Genomic DNA, 12,170 nt, shown 5'->3' on the forward strand with positions numbered 1-12,170 from the left:
GGTTTATGAAAAACGGAGACATACTGTATAGTGAGCTGAACTGGAGTGAGAAACGGAAAGAGGGAGTGTGAGATAAAGAGAAAGAAGTTCATTATGTTCCGGTGTCAGGTCTATTCTCAGTTTCACACTTTCATAGGAATACTTAGATTGTGACTCAAGAGGTGAAAATGAATACATTGACATTTAGTTGCACAAAATCTGTCCTTCTAAAGCATAATAGTCATATTACCCTGCTTAAAAGAAAAGGCAGAAAGCTGCTCACAACTGTTTGTTGTGTTTTGGATGCTCATGTACTGGTTTGCTTCATCTAGCTGAACTGAAATCTATGATATGTGGAGAAATCTGTTGGCATTCCCACCTATAGCATTTCTACCTATAGAAAACAATATAAAAGTTCCTTCAAGACAAGTCATTTCACTCAAGCGTTTTTTGTTTTATTTTTTACTCCTCTCAGCTATTTCCATCAATCAAGTACATCTATCTCTGTAAATGGGGAAGCATCAAATTCTTCAAAACTGTTCTCCAAGCTTACGATTAAATTTCATATTTGAAATCACCATTGAAATCTCTGACAACAACAGACAACAGTTGTCTCACAAATGTGTTTGTTAAGATGACGCTAAAAAAAATGAATGAACTTTTCAGGCTGGACCAGCCAATGCACATGTGCAGTTCCAACCGTGCGTCTCAGAACACTGACTTAGCTTCTAACGGCAGCTGCAGTGAACCCTAATGACCATTTAGCAATTGCACTTTAGGATTACTAGTACAAGCTACATTTTGCTGAACATAATCTTGGTACACCAACCAAGATTATGTTGGTCCACCAACTAGACCAGCAACAGTGTTGTTTGTAGACAATTAAAAAAAATATTTTCAGTAATTGAAATAAAGGTGAAATAATATACAATATAAATATTTGATAAAAAAAAAAAAAAAAAAAAAACTTAGGCTGCGTCTGAAAATGTAGCAAGCTGGCTTGTTGCCTCGCTGCCTTCAGGATATGACTTTTTCAGGACGCGTTTGTGCACCACGCAAAACTTATTTTGCACAGATATCTGACGCTGTGTAACAAGTTATTGATCTACAGCAGAATAGAGCGAGTTTTGGTGAAAACTAAGCAAATATTTAATTACTATGATAAATTAGAGTAATTTCTTGCTAGGAATGACATCAGAAGTGAAAAACATTGATCAGAAACGTACATTTAAACACAAACTGACTAGCAACCGCAACTTTCAGATGCCATCTTTATTATTTTAGCTCAACTGTCACAGAATGGAAAGCACAGGTATTGTGGGATATCAAAGGCAGTGAAGGCAGCATTAATACACTAATACAATTAATAAGGGTTAATTGGGAAACAAGACAACCTGGTCTTGGATTATATCAAACATACAATCATCCCAAGAGATCCGGGCTGTCATTAAAAACAAAAAACAAAACAAAAAAACACCACACTTGTTCCTGACACTGATATTCTTCTAAAGTCTCTAAGGAAATTAGCTAATAAGCTGTTTAAACTGGACGTGTCAAGTACAGCAGAAAATGAATGGGCATCTGTACACTGTATCAAGTTGTCAGGGTTCTGTCACTATTGTCTGTTTATTCTTGGTTTGGTGACAGAGCTTTGAAACTCCTATTGTCTTGTCATTTCTGTGACTGAATGACTGTGGGCGGGGACTGTATAACTATTCGTCCATGTCTTGCTCTGGAGGTGGTCATATGCAAATGTGTTTGCCCGTCTGATGTCATAGATCCCAAATAGGAATGCTGTCTTGGCAATTAACTGAAATAAATAAGTTAAAGTTCTAAAATTATTAAAACTAAAATAAAATTTTTAACTGAAAATATGAAAACAAAAGCTGATTCAAAATATTATTTTAAAGGGGTGGTTGATTGCAGTTTCACTTTTTTCATTTTAAATAGTGTGTAATGTTGCTGTTGCTGGATGAACAGCATCTGCAAAGTTGCAGTGCTGAAAGTTGAGTGTCAACACTGATATCATCTTTTAAAAATCAGGAAGTTTAATGCCTATAAAAACGACTCGATTGGGACTACAACGGGTTATATTCGCAACTAACCCATACATTGATTATGATTATGATCCTGAAAATGATGATTGTAATTTAGCTCTCTGTGCTGCGCATTTTATGAAAGACAGCTTCCAGAATCTCCTTGAATTCAATGCCGGATTCAACAAGAAACTGTTACTAAAACATGAAGCAGTTCCAACTTTAAAACCAGAGGCAGCAGTTGTTGGGCCACAACCTGTAAGTAGGCCAAGACAATCATTTTAAATGTATTTGCATGTATAATTTCAGACGTAATGTTTTAGTTTATAAAAAGCCAGCGCTGGCTTTATAGCCACTTGGTTATGCTTATTTCGTGTCTACAACAAACGCATACAAACATTTTTGACCTGAATTTGTGTATGTACTAATTTTGTAAATGTATTTTTAATGTATATGTACTTTATGTAATCGCAGCAAACATTAGCTGTTGTTATCAGTGTAAGTTTTGTGAATAGATGAAATGGTTGTTCATTATATTGATAAAACAATAACTTTAATTCAGTTATATCAAATGTTTAATCAGAAGAAAACTATATCTCAAAAGCTAACAAGCAGCAGTAGCATTTTCAAGTAACAACGTATCAAAATTCTTATATAATAATAGAATAGAATAGAATAGAATAATAATAATTTAAAAAAATACCATTCAGAAACGTTTTGTAAGAGCCGTGTTTGGTGAGGTTCTGCTCGACTCTCATCATCACCTCTTTTTGGGTCTGATTCTGGTTCAAACTGATACTCAAGTATCAACACCATTATTTACATTTGACAGAAACGCATATGCAAATTTCGCCCGTAAAGGTAATGGCCGTGAAGTTTCCGGACAATGTTCGCTACACAGTTTAGCCAATTACAACACACTGGCCCAAACTAACCAATCTGAGCCCATTGCCTGTTTCTGGGGGAGTGGTTTCATAGAATCAGGATGTCAACTGGTCGTTGAAATGACGGAGAACGCAGCTTACAATAAAGGTTAAACTGATGAAAATAAGACTTTTTAAAAAAGAAAAAAACACAAATACATGTTATAGTGCACCTCATAAATACAATCATGCAAAGAAAAAAGCAGTTAACCGCCTCTTTAAAATTTTCTAATCTTATAAATGATTAGCTAAATGTCTTTGCTACAGATTTAAACTTGAAGCCTTATCTTTGGAAAACAAATTTTTCCAGCTTTGAGTCTTCAAAGGGTCTTTTCCTGACTGATAATGTGGCAAAATATTGATTTATCTGTTACTCGATGCTCAATTAAACAAAGATAGCCACACATCCTGCATGCAGAAAATAGCTATTGTAGCCTAAAGCTAAAAACCACATGAGACCAGAAACTCTCTCTTCGAGATGAGCTGGTCTGATGAAAAACATGTTTCCATCTCGCTTCTTAAGATAAAACTCCCAGACCATCTGTAGTCATGTATTATAGACAAGAGGAGTTCTTCTAAGCCACTGAGTTTATGGTTGCTTCATTCATAATGAATCAGATGGACTAGTCAAACTGGTTCTCATCTGCTAATACACATTACTATTTTGTGTATGCAAGTATTTTGTGCTCGAATAGCCAACCCATTTTTTTTTTTTTTTTTTTACCTCCAGTAATGAGTTTTGTCTGTAAAATGTATTGTACTCTGTAAAGCTGTTGTCACCAGTTGTATACAGATGTCCAAGAAGTCCAGACTTACAACTCAGCACATTATAGCAGAGCCGTGTGCTTTCTGCCGTTACGCCATATTAACTTCACATGAATGAGCTGGCAAAATCTGAAGAGTGGACATGAAGTGCAATTTTGTACGGTTTGTTTTATGAGTAGGCATTAGATATAGCGGGTAGCCCTCCAGATCATTATGGACACTTTTATACCACCCACCGCATATGGTTCCTCTGCCGCCCTGCCCCCTACCTGGTGTAAAGCCATAATTGTTGGCTGAATTATGGTCTGGGACACTTGGTTCAATTGGAAGTATGCACAACATGCAGATGCAGAGTTTTTTGTGTTCCCTTAACATCTGTCACTCGTTGGCATAGGAACAGCAGGGGTGCGCGCCCCGGCCCCTTTCTGCCTATAACTCAGGGAGAACAGAGACCAAAAAAGGAACTTATTCCTTTTTGGTTATTCAGATCGATGTAGGTTGAAGAACCGGACTCAGCCCATTTCCTGCCCTTGTGAAAAGTACAGTTTAGTGTAATTTTAAAAAGAGAGCTTAAGGACATAATATAAAAAGAAATACTTTAAAAGAATATATGTACTATTTTCAGACACTCAATTGTTATTTACTATTAAATTAGAGCATAGTCTAGTTTAAATAGATTTTAAATAAAATTAGCTGAACTTTAGAGGGATTTTGACATGTAATTCAATTGAATTCAAATTTATTTGTATAGCGCTTTTCACAATACATATTGTTTCAAAGCAACTTTACAGAAAGTGCATTTCAGAAATGCACATAGAAAAATACAGTTAGTTAATCATGTATTGATTTAGGGTATAACATATCGCCAGCTTTGAGTCATCTGGGTACAAACTGGAGCTGGGTACAAACGTTTTTTATCGATAACAGCAGAAAAGCAGATGGGAAATAATTAGCATAGCTGCTGTTCATAATATTAATGCATTCGATCTGTTTCAACAGTGGTATAGAAGGTAAGCATTATGTGAATGCTTGGCTAAAGAGATGCGCATTTAATCTAGTTTTAAACTGGGACAGTGAGTCTGAGCCTCGAACAATATCAGGAAGGCTGTTCCAGAGTTAAATGTGAGAATACCCTCCCTCCTTAAATGGACTTAGATATCCTAGGAATGACCAGAAGCCTCAAATTTAGTGATCTTGAAGAACGCGATGGATTATTGCTAGACCATTTAGGGCTTCATAGGTCAGTAGCTATTCTTTGGAATTGATACAGAACTTAAAGGGCATATTGCAGGTTAGAGGACCCAATGAGTGCATAGAAAAATAATGTAGGAACTAGAGTTTCTTTAAAATATACTTATAAATAGGCTACAGAAGCTTCTGGAGTCATTTTTGTGAGAAAATTTTACTTTCACGTTTAAAAATGGGCGTGGTGGGCATGATGTAATGGGCGGAAGAGAACCAGTGAAGAACAGGACAGGTGTCTTTTGGTGAGAGACATGCTTATAGATATACACGTACGCTAATGATATACACTGTGCACACAATATTGTACGGATTATTATGATCCTATAACAGGCCAGTAGACATTGGTATGTTTAGGGTAGACTTATACTATTAAATGTATAAAAACTACACTTGAGTATATTTCTATTGTACTAAAAGCATACTCGGTTACATTTTTATAAATATTTTTCACCTGGTTTATAACATTAACAGAAAATTAAAGATTTGAGTAACCAATTTTGTTTTTCAGTTACAAGTTGCCTCTATTTAGGGCATGACTACCTATAAATCACACTATTTGATGCTATTGGTATAGTACACGACGATCAATATTCTTGCTTCGGCATCCCATGTTGAACTCCATCATATCGCCGGGATGATAATCATTTGATCTGAAGTGAACGCTACACACGACACGACCACGTTTTCCGAAGCCGATGCGGAAAAGAAATCCCGTCTCTTCACCCGCACAAACCGCACCAGGAACAAAAGATATAGGCTATAGCACTGTCCTTTTTCTTGTAATGCAAACTTGTGGACTTGATCTTGAAGTCCTGACAGGCCGGAGTTTACCATCACAGACTGAGCTGTTTGGCTGAGCAGAGCAGCTCACGGAAAAGGAGTCGTTTGAGAGTCATTGAAAATGTGGTGATGTGCAAATGTATATTATGAGAAAATGAAACTTTATGAAAAAAAGGTGAAACATTAAATGTTTTTTGACCTTTGATGCATGTAAACCTGTTATAGAAGACACCAATTAGGAAACTGTAAAATAGCATAATAGGGGTACTTTAAAGGATATTAAAAACACCACATAGACATATAAACAACATTTAAAAGCATAATATGATTGATTTAAGGATTTAAAATGTACTAATAAAACTTTTTAATTTACATTATTACAAAGTTTGCTTTGTAGAAATGTACTTAAGTGTGTTAAGAAACAGTGTTCTCTTTAAGTACACTTAAATTGGCCTTTAATTTCATTAATATATTACCTACAAGTAAAGGTTTTAATTAATGCAATTGAGATTTAAAATACACATTGCAAAACAAGTGCGCATTCAATACAACCAAGCACACTTCTTTTTAACAATGACAATAGTGCAGTCATATTTTAGTAGCTTTGGCCTTTTATGATATGATGATAAACAAATATTTTTATTTTTTTTTCTCATTTTAGATGGAGGAGAGAAGAGATGCTGTCATCTCCAGCCTGGTAAAGTACCTCGGCCCGGAGGCGTCCACCTACATTCACTATGGGGAAAAGGTATGTGGTGAATTTCAACCAATATGTTCACTGAGTCACGGAGAATTTATAGTCATTGTTTTGCAAAACCCTCCACTTCAGCTTTATTCAGTTTTTTTTTAAAGGTATTCTCAAGGGAACACACATTTGAGTCTGTGGTGGTTTTTTCTTACTAATCTTTCATTGTGGAGAAGTCATTCATTTCAAGAAAAATATGCTGTTTTAATAAATGGCAATTGATTTTTAGCTAAGCTCCGCCCACTTCGGTGATCGGTTTTACGCATCAGAACATAATGAAAAAAAAAACTTCAGGGGCCTCGTGTATAAAACTTTGCGTAGATTTCATCCTTAAAGTGTGCGTATGCACATAAGGCAGAATTTGCATACGCACAAAAGTTTTCAAATTTATAAAACTGTTCGTACGCCAGAACCTGCACAGAATTCACTTTATAAAACCCAGTCAGCGGGAGATTGTGCGCACGTGCGTCTCCTCCCTGAAATAACCATATATGGAGATTACAACGCCTAGTTGTACTATGCATATCCTCATCTGCATATCATTTGCATATGATTATTTATCCACGTGATACCAAGTTTAACGGTACAAGACGTTAGGAAAATATGAAATGCCGTCACATTATTACAAACACATTTTTTTTAGTAGCCGATCATTGCCTTGTTTTTGAATGAATAAATCAAAGTGTTAAATACATTTCAGAGAAAGTTTTTCTCAATCTTTTCCACTGGCCAAATAGTATTTTTAATGGAAACAGATTTGCATGAAACAATTGAATTTTCTCAGACAATCTGCTATTAGCTATCAGCTAAAACATTAAAACACAGCATACCAGAGGGAAAGTGTTAAAAAGCATTGCATCCACAACAAATAGGTCTTTCTATTTATTGAATATATTTTTTTTGTAACTTCTCAGTTATGATTTCATGTAGTTTAAGTGTTTAACTCCATTAATGAGAATGGCATATTTAATCTAGGCTAAATGTTTATATCAGAAGTAAAACATAATTTAAATCATTCTTTTATTTATTTAAACTATTATTGAGAACATGCTCTCCATTTATGATTTGGACTCATAATGAAGATTTACGGTTTTACTCAATCTGCCGTTAGATTATAGGCTATATGCGTGTCAGTTTCACTGAACGGCCCAACACGCATGCTGGCACTGTCATTTAAGAAGGGATGGATGTTTGCTTCAAGTGATGATAGGTTTGTGAAATTATATTTGAATTATATTTCTGTAGATTTATAATTTTCTTTAGATTCTCTGTCTAATAGTGAGCAAAAAGACATTTGACTCCAGCACACCATCGGTGCCGCCAAAACACATACTCATCTAAAAGAGTGCGTACGCATGGTCAAGAGCATCCTTACGGTGCGCACTTATTTACTTATTTAGTCAGGTTGAGATCTGGACACTGGCTGGGCCATTACAACACTTTGATTCTTTTCTTTTTCAGCCATTCTGTTGATTTGCTGGTGTGCTTAGGATCTTTGTCTTGTTCCATTGAAAGAGTTCCAATTTCGGCCAAGCGTTAGCTGTTGGACAGACGGCCTCACATTTGACTCTAAAATACTTTGGCATATAGCCGAGTTAATGGTCGACTCAATGACTGCAAGGTGCCCTGGTCCTGTGGCTGCAAAACAAGCCAAAAATCATCATCCCTCCATCAGCATGACGGACAGTTGGAATGAGGTCTTTGTGCTGATATGCTGTTTGGTTTTCTCCTAACTTGGCGCTGTACATAATGGCCAGACATTTCCACTTTGGTTTCATCTGTCTAAAAGACATTGTTCCAGAAGTCTTGTGGTTTGTTCAGATGCAACTATCCAAACCTAAACCATGCTGCCATGTTCTTTTTAGAGAGAAGAAGCTTTCTCCTGGCAACCCTTCCAAACATGCCATAATTCACCTTTGGCTAAGCCCCGCCCCCCCTTAGTTACTGTTGCTACATCCGTCAAACTTCATCTGCGCTCTGCATGGCTTATGCTGTAACAGCTCTTCCTGCTGAAATGTTATCAAACTTTTATAAAGCAGCAAATAAAGTGTCCAATAGAAGTAGGCAAAGGGGGCTGCAAAATGCGTTCGGAGGCTGCATTCAAGACATACAGGTGAAACGCAATCAAAAACAAGGCACCCAAAATAGAGGCAAAACCATAACGTTAACGGTTACAGTCAAAAAATTAACCACCGCATTTCCTACTAATCGAGACGGAGGCTGGGACTAACAATATCAGGGAGCAACACTGTTCATGCAAAGCTGGGTAGGTCTCTATTCACTTCTATAATCATTATTACAAAGCAAACGGACTACACGAGTACTGTACAACGTTGTATTTATTAGCAGCGTAGCGCATCAACAACCGGTATGAGAACCGAAATCATAACCTAAAACATTATAAAATGGTCTAACTAGTATAACTTCACACTCACCGTAAGGTTAGAAGTAAAAAAAAAAAGATGTGCTTGTTGATCTTTGCGGGGTTTAGCTGACTGAGGACGTCCATACAGTTTAATGCAAACACGACACTTGTCACTGTCAGGATTTTACTTCAGTTTTGGGAAGGGAAAAATGGACACCCCCCTCCAACCTCTCTGGTAAACGCGTATCTGTGTTGCAAATGCCCAAAGCACAACGTTTAACCATATTTTGGATAAAACTTAGACGGTAATAGCCTGCCGAGACCAAAAATATGAGACGCCTGTGTTGAAAGTCAATGGAGCGCAGTGAAAAACTGTCGGACCTCTGTGGGAGCTGGTTCTTGGCTGGGCTGTGATTGGTCAATCTACATTCTAGGGCGTGACTTAGCCAAAGGTGAATTGTCCTGACTTTTTCTAATTCTACTGCCATGAACTTTAACATTTAACATGTTAACTGAGGCCTGTAGAGTCTGAGGTGTAGCTCTTGGGTTTTTGGCAGTTTCACTGTCATGATCCTGGGGTGAATTTGCTGGGGCGTCCACTCCAGGGAAGATTGGCAACTGTCTTGAATGTTTTCGACTTGTGAATTATCTTCCTTACTGTAGAATAATGGACTTCAAATTGTTTGGAAATGGCCGTATATCCCTTCCCAGATTGATGGCAGAAACAATAGCTTCTCTAAGATCATTGCTGATGTCTTTCCTCCTTGGCATACATACACCTGGAGGCTCCAGACCAGAGAACTGAAAACTTCTGCTTTTATAGAGTTAATCACACTTTCCTCTTAATTTCCTATGGAAATTACTTATCCTCTTAATTTCCTATATTTCCTTCAAAATAAAGATCTCAAATCAAATCAAACCAACACCCCTAGTCTGGATACACGTAAATGCACATTCAGGACGCTTTCCTGTCATATAGCCTTACTCAAGTCCACCAACACTTGATACATTATGTGATCATGTATGGCTCAGGTTACAGAGATTTGCCCAGTATCCCAGCGACCCTATTTCAAGTGAAATGGTAGGCTAATCTCTGCAATTAGCTCTATTCCTAGTTGGTCCTAGCTGAAAACCAGTCCTCTACTGTGCTTAAAAAGCACAATTGCACAAAAGAAATGGGAATTTATTCCCCCTGAGAGGTAAAAAGGCACCAGACCGCACTGAGGGCGTAATTGAGATTGACAAACGGGCACAATGGTTTGACAGCCATCAGCTTCAACAGAATGTTAACATTTTACCACCTTGGTGTAAAAGTGGTGTCTGGGCACTTTAGCACTATAAGTGAGAAAGGAGAATAGCCTTAAGCAATTCCTTGGCCTGTGAATGGAGAGGGCAGGAGAGACTTATAGGACTACGGATGGCAAGGCCTTTTTTTTTACAATGAGCTGCTACTGAGAAAGGAAATATACTATCTTTTCAACCCAGAGAGTCCTGAGATGTCTTCTGTTAGGCTTATTAGGTGCATTGCGGAAAAAGCAAAGGTGCAAAAACTCAGAAAACCACCAGATGGTGTTTTATCTAAATAAAAATGAAATAGTTTTAGATCTTATCATAAAGTGGTTATCAAATCAAAGGCTTCTGTGCTGTGTGAGTGAAAACCGGCACTGTGTTCATTTGCATGTGTGTAGATGTTGGATTAAATGAGCGCACTCAATGACGTCCACTATGGTTTTGAACATCACTACAAATGGCTGTCCCCTGAAATAGTGTCCAATTTAAGGATATAGGAGGCAATTTCGAACAAAGCTGCAGTCTATGGGTGCTTCTCATTTCTGATGTGTGCATCCCTTCTTCCTCAGGCGAGGGAAGACTTCAAGGAAAGAACGTGAGGATGGAGGAATCAAATTAAAGCTTATTTGTTTATTGGAAATATACTTATAATATAACAAACACTTAAATTGACATCTAGTGGTGTGGAGACAGCATTGGTGTTTTGTATTCAGCTGATTAGTATAACGTGATATATAGCTAATTGTTAACTATAATTGTGTTATTCATATTTTCATAGAAAGGTGATGCATACTACCAATAGAGTAGTCTAAGATGCCAAAACCTTCTTCTAATAAAATCGTATACACAAGTTAACATACTTGGATTGTTTAAGGGTTTTGCTTAAAGCCCCTTCAAAAAAATCCACAAGAGCATTTAAGAACATTCAACATTAACCAAGATGTCAGCAGGGTATTTCGTGAAGAACTGCTACAGGGCTCTAATGATTAATAATGAATAATTGTTCATTAAATGAAATTATAAATAATTTCTAGACCTTATATTTAGTTCAGCATGAACTGAACAAGCATAAAGGGAACAGTTAGTCTAATCCACACAGAATTCATTAAGGTGACCTTATTAAAAGTGAGAAATAGGGGGTTGTAGGGAGTTTATGATAATGTGAAGCTGCATTAATATAAAAGTAACCTGCTCAGTGAGAAGAGAAACAAGATGACTTTCTGCCAAATGTTTTCTTCCAGACGTCTAAATGTTTTGTTAGTGTCAATACAAAAGTCACCTGCATAATAAATCTGTCTCTTCTAAGAAATAAAGGACAGGCTACATCAAACCACAGAGTGTAAATGTTTCTCAGATCATTTATTAGTCCGAAATTAGATTTCACATTGACGCTGGCTGCTGCAAAATGTTAATTGTTGTCTTGTTTTTTGCAGGACTGGTCAAAGGAGGAATATAGTGGAGGCTGTCCTGTGAATGTAATGACCCCCGGGATGTTAACGTATTACCACCCCAGTCTTCGAAAGCCCTTCGGCAGGTATGCCAATCCACTACACTGGCCAAATCCTTTCATGTTCAACAAAGCCTATTTCAAAGCCCCAGTCCCTCATTTCACCACTTCCTCTGTCCTACAAGGAATGGTTCACACAAAAATGAAAATTCTGTCATTATGTGCTCACTTTATCAATAAACTTAAACTCATATTAGTTAATTTTACTTGTGATCAGGTCTTAGTCCACTTTCTAGTTTTTAGTGCCATGACCACATAATAATAATAATAATAATAATTAAAGCTGCAAGCAGCTTTTAGTGTTGTTCAAGCAGTTAAGGTCTTTAAGAACAAAAGCATCAAAAGACATTGTTTTATGTAGAAAGCATTTAACCACTGACATCATAGATGGAACAGACCATGTTTTAGCATGATTTAACATGATATACCACATTTCATTGTGATTTTTTATGATTTACCATGTTCCAGTATGATTTACCATGAATCTAGCATGATATGCAAGTTCTAGTATGATTCACCATGATTTACCCTGTTC

The 12,170-nt window shown here is 36.9% G+C and overlaps 1 protein-coding gene across 1 annotated transcript in view; it reads left to right on the forward strand.

The window, feature by feature from the left end:
- The window catches only part of LOC120482213 (putative flavin-containing monoamine oxidase A), a 40,654-nt gene that overhangs the window by 23,875 nt on the left and 4,609 nt on the right, over positions 1 to 12,170 (forward strand). The window contains exons 10-11 of the mRNA XM_039676292.2: positions 6,390 to 6,476; positions 11,562 to 11,662. Of these exons, the coding sequence (XP_039532226.2) occupies positions 6,390 to 6,476; positions 11,562 to 11,662 (188 nt within the window). The remainder of the gene's footprint in view (positions 1 to 6,389; positions 6,477 to 11,561; positions 11,663 to 12,170) is intronic.

This window comes from Pimephales promelas, chromosome 23 (genome assembly GCF_988280905.1).
Source record: "Pimephales promelas chromosome 23, fPimPro1.hap1.1, whole genome shotgun sequence".
Classification (NCBI taxonomy): domain Eukaryota; kingdom Metazoa; phylum Chordata; class Actinopteri; order Cypriniformes; family Leuciscidae; genus Pimephales; species Pimephales promelas.